At 40.1% G+C, this 24773-nt stretch overlaps 2 protein-coding genes across 6 annotated transcripts; both read left to right on the top strand.

The window, feature by feature from the left end:
- The first annotated feature begins 141 nt into the window (after positions 1-141).
- Positions 142-11969, top strand: LOC104359794 (caspase-10). 2 transcript variants are annotated; one of them, XM_033010802.2, is made up of 10 exons: positions 142-556; positions 2950-3289; positions 3419-3518; positions 4099-4234; positions 5012-5100; positions 6380-6416; positions 7596-7684; positions 9169-9280; positions 9913-10417; positions 10844-11969. In XM_033010802.2, the coding sequence occupies exons 1-10, from the start codon at positions 481-483 to the stop codon at positions 11004-11006; spliced, it is 1647 nt and encodes a 548-aa protein (XP_032866693.2). In that variant the 5' UTR covers positions 142-480; the 3' UTR covers positions 11007-11969. The 2 variants fall into 2 exon arrangements, with proteins under 2 accessions (XP_032866693.2, XP_032866695.2); XM_033010804.2 differs by lacking the exons at positions 6380-6416; positions 7596-7684.
- Positions 11970-12658: 689 nt separating this feature from the next.
- On the top strand, positions 12659-24237 carry LOC104356172 (caspase-8). Of its 4 annotated transcripts, XM_033010808.2 has the most exons (10): positions 12659-14067; positions 14475-14547; positions 16802-17131; positions 17362-17467; positions 18494-18632; positions 20127-20209; positions 20853-20964; positions 22001-22490; positions 23268-23422; positions 24079-24237. In XM_033010808.2, exons 3-9 carry the CDS (start codon positions 16821-16823, stop codon positions 23395-23397), a joined length of 1371 nt encoding a protein of 456 aa, XP_032866699.2. In that variant the 5' UTR covers positions 12659-14067; positions 14475-14547; positions 16802-16820; the 3' UTR covers positions 23398-23422; positions 24079-24237. The 4 variants fall into 4 exon arrangements, with proteins under 4 accessions (XP_032866699.2, XP_009963925.3, XP_032866697.2 ...); XM_009965623.3 differs by lacking the exon at positions 14475-14547 and having other exon boundaries at positions 23268-23398; XM_033010806.2 differs by lacking the exon at positions 14475-14547.
- The last annotated feature ends 536 nt before the right edge of the window (positions 24238-24773 follow it).

Here is a 24773-nt window from a genome sequence, read left to right as displayed (position 1 = left end):
CGCCCACAAGCACTACTCTCAAGCTTCTTGCTAGTGAAAAGAAAATTTGCCAAAAATGTTTGGGGCTTTTTTGCGATGTAGCCTGCTTTAAAATGGCTTGAGGGCAAACGCGAAGAGAGTTACAGTTCCCCTCTTGTACTTAGTCCGGGAAGCGCTGTCCGTTGCTTTTTGCTGACGGCCTAGCGACGTTCCTCGGCCGGGGCGACGCGGAGGAGCTTCACCAGCCCCGAGGCCGAGTGCTGGGAGGGCCCCGGCCCGGGCTCGGCCGCAGAAGGGCGGCCCCGCGAGTCCGCTGGCCCGTTCTCGGCCGATCCCCGCGGGAGCCCGCCCTCCCCCCGCTCCCCGGCCAGCGGTGTCGCGCTCCGCGGGCGTGCCCCCAATTCCTTCCCCCAGATCGACTTCGTCCCGCTCCAGGGGACGCGGCCCCGCAATGGCAGCGCGGCGGCCGTGACTCAGCACTGAGGCTCGGGGCGGCCGGAGATGGGCCGGGACGTGCTGAGCGCCGCCCTCCGAGCAGCTGCCGGGAGAGGGGACGGCGTCGGAGTTCGTGTAAGAGGTAAGAACGGGGGCCGAAGTGCCGAGGGAACGCTGGAAGGGCTCAGCTACTGGGCCAGGAGTTTCGGTCCCGCTCCTTCCTTCCGGTATTGTGCGGGCTGCTCGGGGAGGCCGGAGCTGAACATTCTCCTCGCTCCTGGGGCTGTGGGCTGAGCCTCGGCATTCCACCATGCTCCATGTTTTTGCATTATTCTGAAATATTTTAGTCTGGCAGTGCTCCAATCAATAAAACTTTAACACGAAAATGTAGTAATTTGATAATCCTCATTGTTTTTTTTTTTTTTTAATTATTTTTATGTAATTGTTCTCCTCTAAAGGTATGTCGCAAAACATGAATTAGAGATGCTGATTTGTCACTTTTCTGTGTGTCGTTGTTCTGCATGCTAATGTCCTGCTAGCTCCAGCCGTAAATGTTAGAGTGAGCTGTGGCAAACCTGGGGAGCCAGTATGTCCTGGGCCTCGGGTATGTTAGTTCTGAGTGGTGAGCATCATTTTGTTTTACCGGAATAGGGATTGTTTGCTCATTTTCCATCTTTGCTTTAGGACTCTGTCTCTTATTGTGATGTTTTATATAGGGCCTGTAAAATGCATGAAGTGGTAGAGGGTTCTAAAAACACCGTAGCAGTAAACTGAGCAGTGGTTGAGCAGGCAGTGAGCTATCAGTATTTCCTCACTACAGAGCAGGGGAAAAGAAGGTACAGACACCTAGTAAATGCAGCATGTGTTGAGAGGTCTTGTGGTTATTCCAATCTCAAGCAGGAGGTGTTTGGAGTGAAAAAAGCTTTCCAAGAATGGCAGCAACACAGACTTGGAAACCTGGAAACAGGAATTTATGCTGGATCTTACTTTAGTTTCATTGACTGATGAAATTACTATGTAACACCTGGTATACACACACCTTGCCCCTGTTCTCTTAAAGAAATTATCTTTTAAACTCATTTCATTGAAGTCATCATCTCTAAATTTTTAATTGTAATTCAGTTTGAACCTGGATTATATAGACTGTCAGTTTAACCTAAGGTACTCTGTTAAATTTAGTTGATGAAAGCATCTAGATAGGGTTTTAAAGTAGGTTTTAGCTAAATTAATTTAAAGTCTGATTTACTGTGAAGTGATATAGTTTCTGTGTGTAGGTAACAGGTTGAGATCTGAACCTTTTTGATAGCTGCTTAAGTGAAGAGAGTGTCCCATGGGATTTAATACGAGGAGAGAAGGAATGTGAAGAACAGTTGTTGAGCTATGAGAGAGTAAGTCTGAATACAGGAAAAAGCAATCTGATCTGTTTTGTTGCACAGCCTTTGACTGGTACAGGACACAATTCAGGATTCCTGCGTTCTGTCAAACCTTGTTTCCTAACTGGACATCTGGACTTGGGGATTTTATTTTCTGTCTACCCCTGAACACAAGAATGCAACAGTTTCTTCTCTGTGTCCCCATGTGCTATGATATTCTCTGTGGTTTATCTGCTGAGCTGTCCTCCCAGATGCTTCAAAGGGTTTGGATTCAGAGGTTCTGTCCCTACTCTCCTTCCTTGGGAGTTTTTGGGGCTTGATTTGGGGTTTTTTTTTGTGCTCCTTCATGTAGAAAGCTTTACTACTTCCAGCTGCTCTAAACAAAAGACTAAAGACCTACCTGCCCATTTGGGCAGAAGGCACTGAAGCACCTTTTTATCTACTTAACTTTCCACTGGCAGAAAAGAGCTGCCTAGGCTACATGGAAGAAGTTGGTATCATGGAAGGGTGATTAGTCTCTATTAAATTTCAATAAGATTGAGTTGCTTGTGCAGAGCCTATTTAGACTGAGTGCTATTACATTTTAATTGGCATTTACTTATAAGGGAGACTTCAGGATTTTCCTATGCCAAATGTTAAAACAGAATCTGGTAGCAAGATGTGACTGGACATGGATGGATATTCCAGCCTCAGCTTGAGTCAGGCTTGTAACAGAGTAACACCTCCCTGCTACAGCCAGAGAAGGATGAGCCCTTAGACTGCAGATCAAAGAATATGTGTGAACCACTGTGCTCTCTCCACTGAGAGTTGTAGTAAGTTACTGCAGGGACTCTTCCCACCTACAGTGGAGAGAAGCAAAGATCTGAACGTGGAATATGTTTGAAAGAAAGCAGAATTTAGGGACCTCTTGAGGTCATCTAGCTCAGTTTTCTGCTCAGAGCAGGGCTAACTTCAAATTTAGACCCGGTTGTTGAGAGCTTCTGCCGAATCTGGGCTTTGTTGTAGTCTTTTGTTTGGATAAGGAAGTTTCAAATTTGTTTAAAATGAAACTCTTCTTCTGCAGAGAATTCAGGGCTTCCAAACAGCTGTTGGATGAAATCTTATTACAAGGATTGTTGTACTGAACATTCAAGTGTTACTACTGTTTGCTTCATACTTTCAGGCAGAGAGACTGGTGGTTCCAGCAACATGGAGGATGGTGCCAGCTTGAAGTTCCGCCAGCAGCTTCTGCTCATTGATGAAAATCTGGTGGCTGAAGATGTAGCAGCTTTAAAATTTCTCTGTACTGACTTGCTCCCCTTCAGAAAACTAGAAGGGGTGAAGTCAGCAGTGGACATCTTTCAGCTTCTCATGGCTGAAGAATATCTGAATGAGGAAGATACTTTCATACTAGCTGAACTCTTATACAGAATTAAATGTCACTCCTTGCTTAAGAAACTTGGTTACACCAAGGAGAAAGTGCAAGAATGTCTGCATAAGAAGGGAAGAGTGTCTCCGTACAGGTAAGATTGTGGTGGGATTCTGTCCTCTCCAATATTGCCATCTATGCTGTACTGTTTGCCTTTCCATTTTTAAATTCATTTCTACACCATCTTCTGTTCTGCTTTTATCTCACTGGATCTCTGTTACAGGCAGATGCTGTATGAATTGTCAGAGAACATTACCAATGAGATGTTGAAGGATATCATATTCCTCCTGAAAAACTGTCTTCCAAAGCGGCGGATAATTCTTGTATGTGAGGAGAGAGCCAAATGTGATTATGGTGGGAAGGGAAGAAGGAGTGGGGAAAATTAGAGAAAAAGCATGAAAAGTATTTGGCAGAATAGGGCATAATCTGCAACTAGACTGGTCAGTATTTATAGGGTTAGCAGGGAGAAAGCTGTTGAGACTTAAGTGTAGAATTTGGTGCTTTGTGCCAGAGTCAGTCACTGACAGTCCACAGTCTTGCATTAGATCATAAAGGGGTGACAAATCAAATCTTCACCTTCCTTGAGCTATGTGCAAAGAAGATTCGTGTTCATATGTCATTGATACCATTTCACAGCAGTAAAGCCTTCTCGAAGCCAGGAGTCATTAATATGGTTTGGGTGAATCTGTTTAAACAAGACCATACCAAATAATAATGCAACCAGTATCTTGCCATGGAGCAACATTTCCGTCTCCCACAGTGATGTAAAATTGACTTGTTTGGACCATGTTGGTAGGAAGCAAAGCAGATAATAATGTGATTGTTTGAGACAGACAGGGCTGAGGCAGGTTTGGAGTTCTAAGGAGTAATAACTATATTTTACTCTCTCATTTTGGCTGTCAGTCTACTCTAGAGTTGCTGATTTTACTGGAAAAACAGGGCCTTTTAACTGAAAACAATGTACAGATGCTGGAGAAAATCTGTATGAATGTTTCGCCTGATCTCCTGGACACAGTAAACTGTTACAAAAGGGAAAAAGGTGAGAAATTCAGAGTCAGGGAGTAAGTTTGCTAAAATGCAGGAAGCATGAGAAGGGTCTGGGCAAATGAACCTTGAGGTCCTATGTGTGTACTGCTAGAACAGGAGCTAGAGTGGGATTGCTCATCTTTACACACAAATTTGGCATAACAGTCCCTAGCTTGCATTACTTCCTAGCTGAATTCCAGCAGGGACATGCTGGAATATCTGAGGCCACATAGAGCAGTCCAGCACATACAGAACAGGCTGGGAAACTGAAAATCTATTTATAGTTATATCACACTCCTCCATTGCTGCATGAATAGTACTGAGATGATGATGTGTCCTGTAAAAGGCACTTTTTGGTATATGAACGTACACTACAACAAGGCAGTTGCCTACTAATAAGCTGGCAAGGCAAACTGTGTGTGCATGTGTGTCTGATACATGGTAGGCTTTATTATTAAATGTGTGATTCACGTTATCAAGGGTTATACTGCAGTTTTTAATATACCTTCATTTAATGTCCTGTGGAGTGACTATAAGCGTCCTGGTGAAGAAGTTCTATTTCCATTTATTTAAGCACTAGGAAACAAATTCTGGGAAGCTATGTTTGCACCCAGTAGGGGCAAGGGCATTTGGCCTTTCATGAGTTCCACTCCCCCATGCTTTCTGAGTGTATTTCAAAGTTGATTTCTATTTTAATGTATCTTTCAGTGCATTTGCCTAATGTGCAGATTCATACTGATTTAACTAAAAGGCACTTGACTTCTCTCATTTTGTCTCTTTCTGCTCTTAGTGTCTCTGCCTCAGCAGGAGAACACGCTGCCAGTCAAGGAATCTTCACTGTCTCACACTGGAAACATCAGAGTATTCACTTTGCCACAGGTACACTGGGGTACATACTGTCAACTTGGGTTTTAGTGGTTTAGGGGGGTTGGGTTTTTTTTCTTGTCTTTATTTTTAAACTGTACTGGCTGTGAGATTTTTTTTTGCCAAATCTTCTTACTTGGTTTAGGAAGGGAACAAGCATATTTGTTCAACATGTAAAAAAATACAGCTGCATATAGTATCAAATATTGGAAGTCAGAAATACTACTATTGGTCATGTGCATTTGGGAGGAAAAATTAATGTTAAGAAGAGACATGAGTGAGTGAAAGAGCTAGACAGGTGCCTTCTAGAGAATGGGTCAATGACTTGGTGCCGATTTTTACAGTTTCAGCTGATCAACACTAAACTGTCTCTAAAGGCTAACACTGTACTTTGATGATCAGTTCTGCCACTGCTGAAAGAGGTGGTCCCATTTTTATAAGGTACCAGTCCTTGCTTGATCAGTCAGATTGGGAAATTTACCAGAGCTATAACTGATCTCTTCTTTGGGGAAGAGAAGAGGAAGGGAGAAAGTTTTAATGAGGAAAACAGTGATCTTACTAAGGATACTTCCCAGAAGTGAAGTTCTAGTAGACAAGAGCTGAGGAAAATATGCTGCTTAGTATCAGAAGTGTTTGCGTTACTGCTGATTCGAGCTGTATTTGCTCTGTATGTGCAGAGGGTTTGGCGAAGCCTTCATGCGTGGCACTTGGCACAGTAAGAAAGTAAATGTAGTTTAATTAAGAAAATATAGATTTACAAGAATTTTTAAAAAACACTAAGAGACTGCTTCCGTAATCCTGATGGTCATGTTTGATTTTTCTTTAAAATTGTGAGAGGTTATACACTTTTTCCATGACATATAATAAACCATCACACTTAATGCTAGAAGGTGTCTCTTAGGCAGGACTAGAATCACTAGTTACAACGATTTATACTCAAATAATTGACGGTTGAAGAGAATTGACATGGGACTATGTTGGGACCTTTATATTGTTTATAATGACTGCTTACCCCTACAATGAGAGGATTGTTTGGAAGTAAAAGAAAATTCTTTGCTGTTTCCTTTTGTCCTGAAGAGAAAATATAGTTGTTTCCAGCTCTGTGAGATTTGCTGTAAGTGGGGAAGTCTTTTGTAATTTCTTTGTTAAATGCTTTGCTGCTCTTAGGAATTCAGTATTTTTCCTACTCATGACTTAGAGCTTTGTATTAAGCCTATTTTGCTAAAATTGGTATGAAAACATATTATATATAATAATGATTTTTAACACGGTATTTCCCCTACTCAAAAAATAGGAGACCTCAATCAAATCTGTCGTTTCTAATATCAATGGTAAGAATTTCTGGAAATACGTTTGGCTTTTATTACTTTTATGTTTAATGTTGCATTCCTTTACTTTCTCTGGGAAATTTCTAGATTTTGCTTTAATGCAACACACTTACCTTGCTGTGTTCTTGGAAAGGTCTTTTGCTTTCTGCATAAATAGATTTGAAGGATTTCTGTTATTCTGTAAAAGAGGCCAGGGGAAGTTGGCAAATCCTGTGTGTTTTGTCAGTCGTTTACTAGAACCTAACCAGTGTCCTTTCCAGGAAGTGAAATAAGGACTGGTCTGATTAGAAGCAAAAAGATTATTTCTTTCCTGAAAATGAAAACCAAGATTTCTGTATAAATATCACTGGGAGAACAAGAGAATTGGACTCTATGTTTATAAAACTGAGATATTATTTTTTTGGGTGCAGGATTTTACCTCTGACTTCTTTTGCTGTGCAGATTGTTAAGTTGAGGAGCCTGGGAGTGTTGTATGGTAGAGATGGATGTTTTGAATGCTTTAAATAGTGTATGAATTGTATATAAGAAGACAAGCGGTTTAAGTAGTTCAGAAGTAGAAATAAATAAAACAGCAGTAAATAAAGTTACGTTTTGGTTCAGATCTCTGAAAAAACTCTGTACAAATAACAGTGGGTAGTTTGCATCCATCTTTGTGACTCCACGTCAAGTAGACCAGTTGCAAAGTATAGCAATACAACATCTGTCAGCTTTTTTCCACTTTCAATCTCTGTCAATGCAGCCTTGCTCTGAAGGTCAGTTTGAGAGTTATTACAGTGATTCAGAAACAAACAAAAGAAAAATCTGCAATGGGAGCTTCAGTAGTAACACTGCAGATCCTTCTTACAGTACTGATTATTTCTAAGATGATCTCCAAATGAAAAATTCATTTGAATGTCTCAAGTAGAATCTATCCTTGTACCATGGATATATTTGTTCTACAATACCAATAAAAACAGAAACCTTGTCTTTGTCACAGAAGTATATATAGTAAAAATAACTGGAGACATGTTTGGAATACATCATTTGAACACAACGGTACTATCTCATACAGAGGAATTATTCCTTTCAATGAAACAGAATTTCAAATACAAAAAGTGCTGTATTGCAACAAAACTCCTTTTTGCTACCTCCACCAATATTGGATTTCTCTTCATAAATATCTATGCTGGGTTTTCTTCCTAGATAACAAAGCAGCTAATCTTACGCAAGGCTTCTCCGAAATGAACCTGGTGCTGCCTGGAGAATTCAACAGCGTAGAAAATGAATCCAAGGTTTGAGACAATCTCTGAAATCCTTCTTTTTGAATACCTGAGTCTGTGAGGTCTTCATCCCTGTAATGACATTTATCATGCAAGTACTTATGTGTCTCATTAAGTTTTTTTGATGTATCTGATCAACTGCAATGTTTCAGAGACTATTTTAACCTTGGAGGCCAGAACCTTAATATTGAAAGGTGTGGTGGAGTCAAAACAGGCATGATAGCTTTGATGTTATCCACACATCGGTGCGTCTGCTTGTCTTCCTGTTCCAGGCAAAACATTTGGCATTTTCTTAAGTTGTTCATTTTGGAGATGGCAGCAGAATGTGCAAGACACGGATACAAACATAGCTTCACAGTTTTCTCTTTCTGGATCTGGCTTAGAAGCTTCAGGGCATCTTGAAATAAAAAGCAATAAAGGGTACCATACAAAGACCTTGTGAGAAGGATAAAAGAAGGCAAGAGTTTTTAGTAAGCTGCTGCAAGCATGTAACAATCTTCCTCAATAAACTAGAGGTTTTGGTACAGGATAGAAGATTACTTTTGTGAGATCCCTTCTTAGAAGCCTTATGTGCACTTTTAAGCTTGTACAGTAGTGTAACCACTGAGTTCTCCCTCTGGCTTTTGCCTTCTGATGAGCGTGGATATTGAGGGAGCAAGTTACTGCGTTTATTTATAAGTATTTAATTTCTTGAAGTTCTATAATGTATTTTTTCATCACCTGATGTTCAGAGTGCTGTAGCAAAAGTACTTCCTGCTGCTGTGGAAGGAGCTTGGAGTGCTGCCTTCATTCTGTTCTAATAAAATGCACAAAAGCAGATGTTTGTTGCTCTCTCTAGTGAACAGAAAGGAACTGGAGCGTTGGGAGGTTTTGATTTTAACCTGAGGTTGGACTCGAAGAGATGGTACTTGAAGTTTTGGTGACTCTTTGGTTCTTAAAATGTTCTTTCTTAAGAGTGGGAGATAACTTTTAAGTCTTAGCAAAGTTGGTAGTGTGGCAGATTTATGCACTTCTGAGGTCTCGGTTCTGCTTGCATCCCTTTCCAGTGGATCAGTATGAACCACCTGCTCCAGGGATTCATTACTGCTCTCAAAAAAAATGTCAGATGTCTAACATCCTATAGTTTCACTGTGAACCCTCTGTAATCTAAAGTTAAAATATTGTCATGACACTGGAAACATTAGGGAACTTCTATCGCCATCGTCAATTCAGATTGCAGAGTTTGGCTGCTGAATCCTCCCTTTTGCATACAGATGACCAGCCCAGCTGCTAAACCTTTTCTCTACAGTTTCATAGTACAGTGACAGAGTGTGCTTGAGGCTTCTTCCAAGTCTTTTCAGACAAGGAGGCACCACTGAGTTCCAGCTTTTCAGAAGGAACTCAGTCGTAGGTGCCTCTAGTTTTTTGATGCCAATTTTGAGACATGTTAAGGAATTATGAGTAACTTGAAGAAATTCTTTGAGGCTGTAAGCTTTTTTTTCCTCTCCTTTCTACAGAGGATGACAAGCTACAGAATGGATGGACCACACAGAGGATTTTGTCTTGTTATTAATAATGTTAACTTCGATAAGTCTCTTCAGGAGAGGAAGGGTTCTGGCAAAGATGCTGGTAAGTTACTAAAATGAGATTTTTGGAGGATTAGTCTCTCTGTTTCCCCATGTGAGTTGATTATCTAGTATAGCTCTATATTTTATTGTCTATATTTTAGTTAATATTCTTAAGGAGTAAAATGTTTGATACATGTTTAAATTATGTCATTTGTGTGTCCTAGGGAAGGAAGGGTTAAAGGATGAGTAACCACTGAGTTATCCTGACCCATAATCTCTTGGTCAGCTCCTCATCCATCCCCAGGCAGGGCTCCTTGCTCTCCTCTGCTGGTCATTAAAGTAGAAGGCAATCCCCTGCTCCTCGTCTCCCTTACCTGTCCTTCCTAAAGAGCCTGTCTCCTTCCATTCCAACATGCCAGTGATAGGAGCCATCCCACTACATCTCCATGATGCCAATAAGACTGTAGCCCTTCGGGCGTGTGCATGTCTTTAGCTCCTCTTGTTTATTCCCTGTGCTACGCGCATTTGCATAGAGGCGTTTAAGTTGAGCCCCAGTTGAAGCATTCATAAGGATGAATCTGCAGAAGTGTCAGGGTGTAAGGTCTTTCCCGGTTCAGATTAGTTTGAGGGGTGACTTCATAAAATGGTTTTCTACTCCTCAATTTTTACTTTTATCTTTTTTTTTAATTACAGGGGAACTAGAGCGAGTATTCACATGGCTTGGTCTGGATGTGAGGACTTACACAGATCTGACGTCTCAGGAGATTAAAGATCTCATGCTAACTTGGCAGCGTTTGCAAGATCACAAAGACAGGGACTGTTTTATATGTTGTATTCTATCTCATGGAGAGTCAGGAGCAATCTATGGGAAAGATGAGGAACTTGTATCAATCCGCATGATCATGTCCCACTTCACTGCCAAACAATGTCCACAGCTGGCTGACAAACCCAAACTCTTTTTTATCCAAGCGTGTCAGGGTAAAGAGATACAGTGTCCTGTCTATGTTGAAGCTGATGCACGAATTCCTGACTTGTCTTCCATGCAACAAAGCATTTCTGCTTCTGAAAGTATTCCTGAAGAGGCTGATTTCCTCCTAGGCATGGCCACAATTGATGGATATGTCTCTTTCCGGCACATTCAACAGGGTGCTTGGTATATTCAAGCCCTGTGCAGCAAATTACAGTTGTTGGTACCAAGGTAAATACTTTGCTTAGCTCTTCCATGGAAAAATGGGAGTATCTTCATTAACACACATTAGCACTGCTAGTACCATAGAGGTAATCAGGAGAATGTGAAGTTTATTGTAAAAACCTCAAAACCTACCGTCTGTATTCTTTAAGGCAGAACCATCTCCTTCTCAAGTCGATTTAGGTAAAAATATTTTATTCCATTGATTTCCTTTACTAGTTGGATCAAGCAAGACAGAGTAAGAAATGGTCTTTTTTTTTTAATGTGACTCAAATGAGAACAAAAGAGGAGAAATTTGGGGAGAAGGATGTGTTTTCTTTTTTGTGTTTTAAATGTTTATACTGTATCTTCTAGATACTTTGGGAGGTGTTAAATGGAGTGCTATCTGCTCATTAAGAAGTAATTTTTAAATTTTTGCTCTCTTTCTGGCCATAGGGGTGAAGATATTTTGTCGATTCTTACAGAAGTTAATGAAGATGTGGGCAGACGTGTTGACCGCTTGGGGACAAAGAAGCAGATGCCCCAGCCAGCATATACTTTAAGAAGAAAGTTTATATTCCCAATACCTACAGACCCTCCCCCTTCACAGCAACATTGAGGCTTTTAAAATACAACCTTTTATCAGCACATCTCATTCAAATGCAATTCACCACACTACCTGTTTTAAGGCAGTTAGCCAGAATCCTGAGGAACTGTTAGCTTCAGGACAAAGAGTCATAAACTTTCTGCCAAACAAACTGTGAAACTGGAAGAGACACAGTCCATATGCCAGCTATTTACATCATCTGTATATTCAGAGTTAGCAGGATTGGGAGAAGCATGCTTGTGTCCTGTTAAATGATTTTTGTACCTGCACAAACTGCAGAGATAAGTGTTTTTCTGACAGCATAAGGGTTATGTGCAGCCTTACACATCTAAACCAGGATTGCTAGTGGTCTGGTTGAGTTTGTGTTTTATTTTGCAGGCTAACAATTTTAAATCCTGCCTCTAAATCCACTAGCTATGTTCACAGAGAAATACAAAGGTGGGAATGAAGAGGAGAAAGCTTAAGGAGTAAGCAGAAAAGGATTTCTTCCATCTCTAATTTAAACTACAGTTAACTTAATGGAGAATCAGTTAATTTGTTCCACAGTGCACACTGATACTATCTAATGGCTCACATAAACCTGTATAGTGAGATTTTTCCAAAACTGAGTAAAGCCAAAATGCTCTGTAGTATTCTCTCTGTGAAACCTTGTGAACTGTCATTTCCCCTTTGCTTCTGTGAAGAGAAGTTAGGGTAGAAGATTTACACTCTATGAAATATGGCATTCAACAGTGTATCTGTATAGGGTTATCGGACTAATTAACTTTGTTAAGCATTAAATTTTCTGATTATTGTTTCTTGGTTTAAGATCTAAAATGCAACCACATGAGAAAAAAGGCTCCTTGTTGTTAAGCTTCTAACAGAACATTTTGCAAGTTAACTGAAATAACGTCATGTTGTTCTGTTATAAGCATTTACTAGTTATGTCTGTGACCTTCCTGTTTGTTACTGCATTAAATTCATACTTCTTTTTAAGAGCTTGGTGAGTTAAAAGTCAGGTGACGGGGTAAGGCTTATCCTTGTTTCTGACTGACTCCTGTGCTTTGTTGGGCTGCATGAATCAGTGGGGTTTTAACTGCCTCAGGGTTTAAGCTGAAGTGAAACTTAGTTTATTCCAGCACAACACTGATTGCTATATACGATTATTAGCCATAAGTTAGGGTGAAGATTTGAAAGAGTACTTTCTAGTGCTGTTGGACACAATTTTCAGCTTGCACTATCTAGGGTTTTCAGGAGGGGAATTTTGCATCATGTAGAGCATTGAGATGCAGCCAGTTTGCCAAAACATTATAGTCCCTTTCAATCATGAAGAATTGATAGTTGTGTAACCTATTTTGCATTTTGAGTCTTATGAGTTAGTATGGCTGGCACACTTTGAAGTCACTTTTGCATCACAGATAGAAAATGTTTTGTCTGTTAGTAGAATATATAACATATTGTAATAGAATCATGAAGTTTCTGGCTTGCAATTACTGTTCAGACTTGGTGCATTCTTTTTTTGTATGTTCAGATAACAGGTGAATTTTTATTAGTACAGAGTAAACACTGGCAACAATTTTGACCCTGTTTGTGGGATCTTTTTTTCATTTTTCAGTTTGGTAGACAGAGAACATCATCATGTTACATTGTTTTCTCTGTAGAGACTTCTGCCTGGATAATCTCCAGTTAAATCATAGGTGTGTAAAGAGAAAAGAGTCTAAGCTGACTTCTGCCTTGAGTTCAGTGGGGAGAGGGATCCATAATTGTGAAGTGTAAAAGACTGGTAAAGACTCCCTTGCTCATAATAAGGTTTGTTCAAACACATTTTATACTACCATTTATACTTTTCAGTGTATTTTGCTTGTGTTTGTTGAGGGTTGTGTTTATATGGCTGCACACTGTAATACTTGGGTGCATGCAGTGGTACTCCATCAGCACAAGCCCAAAGGCTTAGCACTATAACTGTAGCTGCCATTCAGCAAGGTTTTTTGACATTTCTGTGTGACGTGTGGTATATGGTAAGATAACAGTTTGAAAGTCTTAGGGGAGAGTGAGATATTCATTGCTCTTTGCTGTCCAGACTGTACACTGTCAGTGTAACTCTAGTCGTGCAGAGCTGTGCCAGAAAGAAATCAGCCTAGAACAAAACCAAATGTGGTTAGTTTCTGTTGAGACTTACTAATGGCATATGGAAGCATATGCACATGTGCATGCTCTCCACCTACAAAATTAAAGAAGGGTTTTGACTTGTGCAACCCTTGTTTAGACAGATTTAAGTGGAACTAGTGTAAAAAGAGCTTTTCTGTTGGGAAGTTGGTATCCTGGAAGATCATGATCTTAAAGTGGAATTTGTAACATCCACAAGTCTCTGGTATCCCATCTCCCCCAACTGTCGGTTTTTGTGCAGGAACTGTGTGTTCTGCCTTGTGCCTGTAGAGGCCACAGTCACCACAGTTGCTGAGTAGTCAGGAGCCTCGGCATTTTCGCTTCCTTAAGACCACCCTTTCTGGGAGAGATGAATTTTTGGCAGGCTGCTGTACAAGGAATAAATTGGGTCACTGAGACAGTTCTAGAGGAAGCTGGAGGGACAAAACCAGGGTGCAGGGGAGCTGCGCGAAAATGGGGACTGTAAGTTAGCAAAAGGCTGGGAACATTTTGAGGAAGGGCGCAAGAGGAAATGAGAAGTGAAACAGCAGGGACAAAGAGGAAGAACTGTGCCAGGAGGGCTGGTCCTTGAGACTGCTGTGTGATTGGAGAAGCCTCTGGAAAGAGCCAACCTGGGCTTGGTCTTGTCAGCAAAAACTTTCCACACAGTGCTGATCACAGCATGCTTCCTCTTTCAAACAGTAACTGGGGTCTTGATTCAGTTAAGGCACAGAGAAACTGATGCAGAGAGATGCAGAGGCATTGGGATGACATGAAGATGGAACCATTTTGGACCTGAAGATCAGACAGTGCTTGTGTCCCTCTGTGTGGCTCCCAGCCTTTGGATAAAACAACAGCTCGTGCCAGTGAAATAAGTCAGACACGTTTTTTGATCTGTTACTAGCATATGCCTTTTGGAAGGAATTTTTATGCCTCATTCTATCAAAGGGTATGTTACAATTTTGAGTTTGTAAAGGTGGATAGGTTGGCATCAATGAATGATTGTTTTCATCGCAAAATTTTAACAAATTTTGGCTCTCCTAACTGTCTCTCTTCATAATGCTGACTTCACAAGCTTCAGAGAGTCTGGTACTGATTGCTAATCATATATTTCCTGCTGCAAGGAAGATACTGGTAATCAGCAGATCAGTGGTAAGGTTCCCGGTAGGAAGGCAGAGTTCTACACTTCAAAGGGGGTGAAAATGCCAAAAGTTAATTATTGCTTAAATTCTCTTTTAAATGGGGAAGTATATTACATAAATAATTTCAAATGAATGTTTAGCCTTGCAGTTTCCTGTATTCACTGAGTACCACTACTGAATTCAGTGCTGATAGTTGACTCTCTTTTTGATTTAGGAAATTATCTTCCATGAAAGTGCATGTTAGAAATAGACTAGTGTGAGTTGGAGAAGGACTTCAGAGGAAGGAGGTAAGTTGTGGAGGATCTGGTGACACAGCAAGACAGTGGGACTGAGATATTTTTGAATGGGAAAATATCATTGATTCACCCTTCCCTCACTGTCTTTTAATTAGAATTTATGTATGGGAGCAAATGTACTGAGCTGTGGTGTATGCTAGAAAGTCTTGGTTACTCTGTTTAGTGTGTCCCCTTAAAACAAAAGTGAAACCAGGTTACTTTTGTGGCTTGTTTACCAGTTTTTCTCACAAGCACTGTAATAATTAATTTCCTGAAAATGGAACCATGATAGGTGGAGTAGGGAACTGCTGCATTATGACCACACCTTATTACACTGTTATAACATACTTTTTGTAAGTCATGTGACAATATAGACCATAGTACAATATGCAGTACTTTTCCTGGAACTTTAGACACTATGGCTGTTGCACTTTCTTCAGAGTTGGTCCAGCAGTCTTTCAGCCTGTCCTCCCATGTAAGTGATGTAAATAATAATAGTCATTTAATAATTAAACAGTTTGCTTGTTGTATTAGTTGTATCTTTAATTTAATAAAGTAGGAGAAAAAGACAGAAGCAGTTAAACATTGTTTTAGCGTGCTCCGTGTATTTACAGACAGGCTTAAATACAGTGTGCATGTAGCACATCTGTTCTAATTGCAATGATTCTGTGAGTTTGAAACTTTCAGTGTTTAAGAAATAAAAATGAAAATTCCCTTTACCAGAAAGATTTACTTTTATTTGCACATGCCTTGTATCTTAAAAAAAAGGCATGATTTATGTGAGAAAGAAGGTAACTTCATAACTAGCTACCAAGAAAGTATTATTCTCTTTGTGTGTGGATATAAAAATACACAGTTCAGATCTGAGATCCTTGAATCATGAAGTTAAGCGCATATGATTCATTCAGATACTAGTGGTTTTGTGGTGATAGGGGCTGAATAGTATGGATTCTAGTCTATTTAAAAGTCTGGTTTGAAGGGATTTAGGAAAACAGGGCAGAGCATGAATTATGTATGTTGCATCAGAATGCATGTTTTGCTGTTTTACCAGATTTTTTGATAGACAAATGTTTGAAGATTCATCTAACAGAATGCTGGCCAACGGCATGCCACAAAAAGCTGCTTTGCTGTACAGTGGTCCTTGAAAGAGAGGGGAGTACAATTATCTGCTATTTTTTTTTTTTTTAATATTTACAGTAGTATTAATTCAGTTAGTCAGCTGGGCTACCACAGAGTTACTAGCCCTGCTACTGAAACATTTGCAGTAGTAGTAACATTGAAATGGATTGCCTAATATTCCGGTAGTGTAGGAGTAGGAGGTTTTGTTAACTTTTCTGTGTCCCAGTGAGTTCACTGGGACAAGAGACCTCTACGGAATGTGTTTCTGTAGAATTTCTCTTCGGAGATTCCTAGGTGTCCTAGGTCTAAGGCAGAAAGAATAAAGTGGCAAATGGTTCTCCTACCAGTGAGGCAGTGGAAGCAGGTCTTTTAAGTGCCAGGGTGAGATAGTTGGGAGGCTCACACTTGGTATTTTCTAACTAGTGCTTGTGCTCAAACGTTGGACCCATAGGCCAAGTTTAATATTTCTAAAGCTGATGGTAGAAGTGGTGGAGAAGGGAGGTGGTATTTGATGCTCTTTTTGTTTTATTTGAGTATTACAAATTGATTGAGAGCTGGTAACTGAGTTCTACTTGATGCAGATAATCCAAAACAGGAAGAGGTGCTTTGGCTATACTGACCAGGGTTAGAAGCAGTGTATAAAGAAAGGAGAAGCCAGATAGCTTAGAAGAGTTATACTCATGTGGACTCCCATCTTTGTTAGGATGTAAAACCTTTATCTTTGTTATGGTGTAAAACCTGGCAGTCTCATTTACTACATAGGCTGTATTTCAGACTGGTAAGTGGCTCTTGTTCCCAAATGGGATCAAACCACAGTAAAACTGAAAAGAACAAAACAAAACAGCAGCAACCTGGCAGGATTGTACATCCTGTGCATCGGTACTTCCCACTGTCTCGATACACCCTAGGAAGCCATGACTTTCTCTGTCAACTTCACTTAGTGCAGAGTTTTTTATATTCCTTGTTAAGTCAAGAGAACCAGAAGAGCTAAGCATCAGAGCTATGATAGCAAGATGGCCTCTCCCTACTGAAATACTTTTGATTGCATACATTTATTTTGGCCTATTCTACATGATGTGATACCTTTTATAATCGTGTTGTTGCACTGCTGTCACTAACAATTAAATCAACTTCTGTTTGTCTTTAGATTCAAATCCGGATGTAAAATGAGCACAGGCTTCCACAAACTCCTTTTTGACATTTCTGAGGCTTTGATCACAGATGAACTAGCGGCTCTGAAGTTCCTCAGCCTGGAGCACGTCCCCATGAGGCAGCTGGAAGCCATCGAAGAGCCCAAGGCCTTCTTCGAAGCGCTGCAGAAGAAAGGGATGATCGAGGCGGGGAGCCTGTCCTTCCTGAAGGAGCTGCTGTTCCGGATCAGTCGGATGGACCTCCTGGCTGCCCACCTGGGCTCCAGCCGAGAGGAGATGGAGAGAGAGCTTCAGATCCCTGGCAGGGCAAAGGTGTCGGCCTACAGGTAAACACAGAAGTAGTAAACCTTTGCATGCAAAATGTACAACAGTTCTGTTGTGTACTGTCTTGTTTTCCATCTGCATTCTTGTCTTATGAATATCCCAGCATAATTGTATTTATTACAGCATTACTACCTGACACTGTGAGTTTTACATTTTGCAGTTCAGATGTATAATTGTGGTATTTACTTCTCATAACTTTCTTAATCAGTCTTTCTCTATTCTTTATTGCCAGGCAACTGTTATATGGAATTGCAGAGGACTTGACTCCAGAAGATGTCAAGCACGTGAAGTTCCTGCTCCAAGAACAAATACCAAAGAACAAGCTCCAGGATAATGCTGTATGCAAAATAATCTTAATAAATTTTCCAGCAAGGCTAGTTCAGAGTATGCTAGTTCTCATAAGAAGGGAAGAAAGAGAAAGTCTGCTCTCACTAAAATCTGTTGTTGAAAGAATTGTGATATTAGCCGATAGCTGCCATGTGAAAGAATGGACCCTATTTTTTTCTCATTGTATCTTTTCTCTGCCCTTTTTTGCTCTCCTGTTCCTGTTTTCCCTCTACCACCTATCTCTCTAATCTTTTCTTTCTGCAAAACCCATCATGCTCTTCCTTTCATCCTTGCTTGGCATTTATAAGACATTTGTACATATGCTGTATCTAGGAAGAGTGATGTTTGCTGGAGGAAAAACAATGGTTTGGAGACAGAAAATCGAGTTCTAATGTGAGTTCAACCACAAATTTTTGTATGTCATTGTGTACTTTTTCTTCTTTATTGTAATTTGGGCCAACAGCATTTTTTTAACTTCCCCACAAAAGTATTAAGAGGTTTGATGAGCTAGTCTAATACTTGTATTGTAAATAATGAACAGTTATAAAAATGCCTGGTATTATTAAGAAGCTTCCTTAATAGTCCTATTTGTATTGTGTCACCTACAGGAAAATGAGCAGATTTACCTCCAATTTAGTGGAATATCGAGCTTCAAAAAACAAATGTAGCCCTGAATGCATTTTCTGTAATAGAAAATGTAAAATGGCACATCTAAATGATGTAATAGCACTTCATCTGAACACAGGGACACAACAGGATGCCATGTAACAACATTTTACATTAGTGCTTTGATAGGCTAGGATAACCTAGCCATAGGCAGTTTCTAATTATCCTGTCTTAAACTTAGTGATGTGTTTCTTCAGTTGCATTGCATCCTGACCCTTGTTTTAATGAGGTTCGGAGGAAAAAGAAATTGATCTTTAGCTGTCAGTCTCTGGGAATGAGGATGTTCTCTTCTGCTCTGTCAAGAAGTGCCTGATACTGCAGTTATTGAAGGTCACTGTATGAGTTTGGGTTATGTGTTCTTGTTTTACCAGTCAATGTTGAAGGTCTTACTGGAAATGGAAAGAAATGGGATAATTAAAGAAGATGACCTGGCAGTGCTGAAAGATATATTAAAGGGATTTAGAGCTGACATAAAGAAAAAAATTGATATCTATGAAGGAAAAAAAAAAGGTAAATTATATAATCTGCTGCTGAAGAGTATACGTGGGGCGGGGTGTTGTGATTTTTGTGGTTCCATCCTTTGAAACTTAGGAGTTCAGAGATAAGAGAGAGACCTTACAATATCCTAGGGTAGGCAGAGAGGCTCTTGTGGTACTTGTGGTTTCTGAAGTTTTCTGCTACTTTATTATCCCATCATACTTTCTTGTATCTCTCCTTGAAATACATTCTGTGACTTGTAATTGGTCTGCTTCTCCCTCCTCTTTGCCCTAAATACAGTTTTTTCTCTTTAGGAAACAGTACAGCGGTGATTTTGGACCAGCATAGCTTTTCAGTCACTGAAAGAGCCTAGAAGTAGCAGTTGCCTTGGGAAAACTTGTATTGGGAGATTGTCAGAATTGTTTTCTCTTAGCCAGGCTGTTTGCTCTTAGTCAAAGGAAAAGTCCCTGCAGACCAGGTACTTGGCTAAAGTGTAACCATTAGTTTTCTGTACCGAATGTAAAATTTCAAGGACTTAGGTATATCTGGGCTGTTGTAGCAGAGGTGCTGACTTCTGACACCACAGCTAGGCCTTACTCTTGGAGAAGCAGGATGCGTCAACCAACAACAACTGAGACCTATCAAATTTTTCCCCAGGATCTCCTTTCAGATGACTTAGGACATGTGTTTCCTTAAACACATCTACACAGCCTGTGCAGTTCCCTGCAGAGATACCATATAGTTTCCCCAGCATGTCTTTGTGCTGCTGACCTATGCTTGTGTCTTTAAAAGAGCACAAGAAAATTGACAAGGGTGGCTGGTGTAAGCAAGCCCTGTGTCAGGGGAATGGCTTTCTAGTAGTATTGTTAATATTTTATCCCCCTCAATAAATAAAAAAAGAGCATGTCTGGTAGATCTTGTTGCCCTGACAATTAAATTACATTTAAACACATATGTGTAACCTGTAAAAGGGATACTGTGATTTATTTCCTTGGGCAGAGTCATGGGTTTGATGATTTCTTCACTTACATCAGGCAGTTGTGTTCAAAGAAGTGTTCTGTTGCTTTGAGGAGATCTTCCATTATGCTGATACTTTGCATCCTTGGTGCATCCACCCAAACAGTAATGTTTTCTGGAGAAGAGATGATAGCTTCAGAAGTAAATGAACTATCTGTGGTGTACCACTACAAAAATGTGTCTCCTCTTCACTTATGTATCCCATAGTGGAGATGCTAGTGAATGGCTTGCCTGAGGTGACTACTTACATTCAGCCTTTGATTATCTGGATCTTGCTACCAGTAAAAGAGCAGAGAAGAAATGGAGTATAGCTCTTCACAGCTTCAGTAACCAGCAGTCTGTGAAACTGGAACCCTGCTTATCCCAGCTCTACAAAATGATGTTGTCTCAGTGATGTGGAAGCCACCCTCCGCCTCATTCTTTGTACTGTTTATTTGAGTGTTGGAATATGCACAGTGGAGAATTGATCTTTTTAGTCCCAAAATGTTCTGTCTGTTTTCTCCCTTTTAGAAAATGATTCTAAGGAAAAACTCCACTATCCACTGTCTGTGTGTCCAGCAGGACAAGGAGCAGAGGTGGAGACACCACACATGGTGAGAAATACCTTGAGATTAAAGTATTTATCACAATCTTGGGAGGGGGGAGCATGAATTCTTAAGACTAAGCAAGTGGAAGAGATGAGAAAGAGGGGTTCTGGCTTTATATGTAGACCTGGGAACACTTCCTATTTTCAAAACAAGACCAAGCCTTGTTCCTTTGTGAGGACCTGGATGTCAGCAGCCTTTTAGGCAAGAAATGAAGGAGTAGCTGTTGTGTGAAGAAAAACAGTCTTAATGATAGTGGAGGCTGCGACATTAAAGTCCTGGCCAGGATATTCCTGAACAGATGGTAAGGGAACAGAATTTGCTATCTCATTAGAAACCCACAAGGACTGTCAGAGGGAATGGTAGGGTGCAGAAACTTTTCCTCTGCACATGTAAATTTGTGTTTCTGAATACTCACTTTCTCCCATGCCAAAATCATATCCTAACCACAGAGAGAAAGGAGGAGGGGTTAAGGGAGACAAAGCAGATTCCTCTCCTCTGAAGCTAGCTTGTATTCTTAGGTTTTTCCTTTCTTGTACCTTGGCCCTGATGAGTGTTTTTGCGCTTGGACACAAAGGACCAGCAAGCTATGTATAGCATATTTCTCTTTTGGATGTTTGGCACTGCTTTCTTATCTGCTTTGTTTCCACAGCCTGTGGAATCATATAAGATGAAAAATAACCCCCATGGTTACTGTGTCATTCTTAACAACCACATTTTTAAAAATCCGTATGAAGCCAGAGAAGGAACAGTAAAAGATGGAGGTAAGTACTTTTTAAATCCAATTACTGGTTTAGTATTTTCTCTGATAATTCTCTGAAAGAATTATCTGATTTTTCCTGTGGAAAGTAATGACGTCCACTGAGCTCCTTTGCCTCCAGAGTAACTGGAATGACAGTCACAGTAGAACATATGTCACTTCTAACAGTTTAGCCGGTGGCTTAAAGAATTAATCGCTTTGTGTTCTAGGTAAAAAACAAAGTCTTAATTGGTCATATGTACCGAATAGTGAAGGAGAGATTACTATTCCACCTTTCACTTTTTGATTGTTTTTAATTCTTAGCCATCATGGAATAATATTTTTAAGTCCTTAAATTCTCTTTAATGCTCAAATAAATGCTACTGCTTTATAATTTTCCTTAAAACCTGTCTTCCTGCAAGAGTCATTTTTAAGATAAACAAGAATTTATTTTCAAAAAAAGTAAAATCTGTTTCATGAAAGCACACATCACTGATATTTTAACTCCATCCAGCCTGTCTACAGGCTGCTTGATTCCCAGCTACTTTCTCACTGCCCATACAACAATTAAGTCAACATTTGCTGAGAAATCAGCTTAGCATTTGTTAGTGGGTTACTCTGCTTTCCTTTTTGCTGTATTGATCAATCTCACAGAATGAGGGACCTATGTCATTTAAGAGTAGCAGAATTTGTCATTCTAAAGAGGTACCTCTTCTTTAACTTGCTAAGTGTTGTTCTTAAGCATCTTACTATGCAATGAACAGTTAAAGCTTGCTTTAATACAGTTAGCTTCACTGATTTGTACCAATTAATCAAATAATTGAAACCTATTTTTGTTTTAGGTAGCGTGATGCTTAACCCAGTTATGTTTAAAAAAATTAAAATTAGGCATTTGGGTTTTTCTAATTAGATTTGGTGGGCTAAGAGTCAGTCAGGTGAGTTTATTGGTGAAATCTGGACACTACTTCTGATATCTGATCTACCACACAGATACTGATGCTTCAGCATCTTCCTTGTCACTGTTTATGTTTAACAAGTGCCTTCTGACTTTTTTCCCCCAGAGGCTGTGAAGAGGGTCTTTAAGTGGCTTCAGTTTGAGACAGCTGAGTACATGAATCTAGAAGCAAAGCAAATGTATGTGAAAGTTAAAGAATACAGCAGAAAAGATCATAGTAACATGGACTGTTTTGTTTGCTTCATTTTTTCCCATGGTGAAAAAGGCAAAATAAAAGGAGCTGATCATGAGTTTGTAAATATTAAAGATTTAGTCTCCTGCTTCAGTGGATCTAATTGTCCTTCTCTTGCTGGCAAACCCAAGCTGTTTTTCATCCAGGCTTGCCAAGGCTCTGTAGGTCATCCAGCTGTCACAGTAAAAGAAGACTTCTCTGGCCATTTTGAGACAGACGCTACCCCTCTGAATTCCATTCCTGATCAAGCTGATATCCTGGTTGGCATGGCTACAGTGGAAGACTATGAGTGCTACCGCTGTACAGAGACTGGCAGTGTTTACATTCAATGCCTCTGTGACAAGATGGAGTTGCTTTGCCCACTGTAAGTACTATTTTCAATGCATGTACATTTGGGGTATTGCAGACACACACGCTTAAGCATGCTGTGCTGAAACATCAGTGTTTTGCATTTGTGATGTATAATACTTTTCACCTGCAAGACAGTGTAGAACAGTACTTAATCTGGAATTGGGCATTGTTTTTCTTATACACATGAACCAAAGCACAAGTGACTTGCCCTAGTTTTCCTGTAACAGAACCAGTGTTGTAATGCTGGAACATTACACGTAGACAAGTATGTGTACATATGTGCATGATTTTAACATTTTTTGACTGATAAATGATTTTTCTTCCAGTGACACCTAATGAGAAGTGACTTTGTTGAGTGATTGCGCAGACAAAATAAGTGTTTTTAGTCATAATTTTCATTGTTGCCTTCCTCCCATATGCATCATAAACTTGATTTAGAAAATAGAATTTCTGTTCAGACATCAGTCACTTTCTCATGGTGCCCAGAACAGAGTGTGGAGAATGCATATTCAAAGTTCTGTTTCATCTTACTGGGCTCTTCTGACTATAACCAAAGCAGGGGTCTGCATCTTCCAGTAGTGATGCTACATGGAGGTTGCTTTTATTTCCCCAGGCACACTGAATTCTGTGGTTACAAAATGGAGCGTGCAATTTCAGTGACAGACAGGGTGAGGGGAAGGTAATAGCCTTCCCTGAGATAGCACTTTATTGGAGCAAACATAGTTCAGCTTCTTAGCTTAGCTGCAAGTAGCATGTATTTCAATGTAACTTTTCTTTGTTTTTGTTCAAGCCACAAGGATCTCATAACCATCCTGACAGAAGTGAACAAGGAGGTGGGAAGAAGAGTCTTAAATGGATGGAAGCAGATGCCAAAGATAACATCAACCCTACGGAAGCAATTGATCTTCCAAATTCCATAATGTCAGTCAATTGAAAAGTAGAAAAGTAAGAATACATTCAGTTAGGAATCCCATATGGAATGGGCTTCCACAGGGAATAGATTTTGCAAGAGAAATCATCTGCATCTGTGTAGTTAGCCCCAGTCCTTCAAGGTGCTATGGGACATAAATTTTCTAATGCCTGTTTTTAATCAGTCTCCTGGCACCTGGATCTATAGCAGTCTGGTAAGGTCATGGAGGAGTACAGATCTGGCTTTCTCTCCTGCAGAAGCAGTGGAGTCTGTTCAGTCTGGATTTCAAGTGAGGAAGCACTTTCAAGTAGTGTGATTTTTTTTTTTTAAGAGTTATTGGAAATGCCAATGGAAGCCCCACTTCTTCCCAAGTTGTTATAAGTCCCTGAAATCTGAAGGAAATAACAGGTATATTCAGAATGCTAGATCCTTTCTCAGGGAGCATGTGTGAGATTGTAACTGATTTACCCAGAGGTGAATCATTGGGTGTCTCTGGAAGCTGTTTAATTTTTCATGGAAAATAACAGTTTGATCCTGTCCAGAAGGACCAAAAAAAGATGATTATAATAATACAAGTTTGGTTCTTTCCCTCTAAATATTTGGTTTGCTGTATGTTATTAAGTTACTTGGCTGAACAGCACTGCTGTTTGGTTTTTTTAATAGTAAGGGTTCTAATTGTGTTTTTTCTCAGAGCTCTTAGGGGATGGTCTGTTTTGGATGGTTAACAACTGCTGGAAGGAAGGTCCCATGCCATTAGATCCACTGCTCTGAGATGCCGTCTCCTCTTGGCAGCTACCTTTAGCTCCTGTGGACTCTTCTGTTTTAATAAATATTCTTCGTTTTCACATCACCATTGTTTGTGATGTGTTTCTCCTTTGAATGAGCTGACTGAGGGTCAGTCACCATGACACTTTCACTTCAGCAGAAGAAGATATTTTGCTCTTGTTGAAGTATTTGATGGCAGCCACCCCGAGGGGTAGCATACTGATATCCCTTCGTTAGCAGCTGGAAAGATGGTAGGAGAGTAAGTTGAAGTTCAGGACTTTCATAATGTCAGCTGATGCCAGTGAGGCTGTTTTAACTTTGCATCCTCAGCAATGTGTAGGTGGTATGTGGGAACTGCCTGGGATTCTAATGGCTACGTTTCTTTTGAGTTTATAACAGGATAAAGGATGGATTTGAGACACATTGTAACTTCTGGGTTTTTTAGTTTGTATTTTTTGGAAATCCATGTCTAGACGTGAAGCAGAGGTTCTTTATTCAATCCTGCTTGTGTTCTTGAAGCAAAATTTTTTTTTCCAGTTCCATACAGTGTGTTGTCAGTTGCATTTTCCTTCCCTTACCCTTTTTCATCTTCCAAGTAAAAGGGAGAATGCCCATTCTTAG

Source organism: Tyto alba, unplaced genomic scaffold (assembly GCF_018691265.1).
Source record: "Tyto alba isolate M040663 unplaced genomic scaffold, T.alba_DEE_v4.0 Super-Scaffold_7, whole genome shotgun sequence".
In the NCBI taxonomy this organism is placed as follows: Eukaryota; Metazoa; Chordata; class Aves; order Strigiformes; family Tytonidae; genus Tyto; species Tyto alba.
The sequence above is the reverse complement of the archived record's forward strand: the minus strand, read 5'-3'. Positions and strand labels throughout refer to the sequence as shown.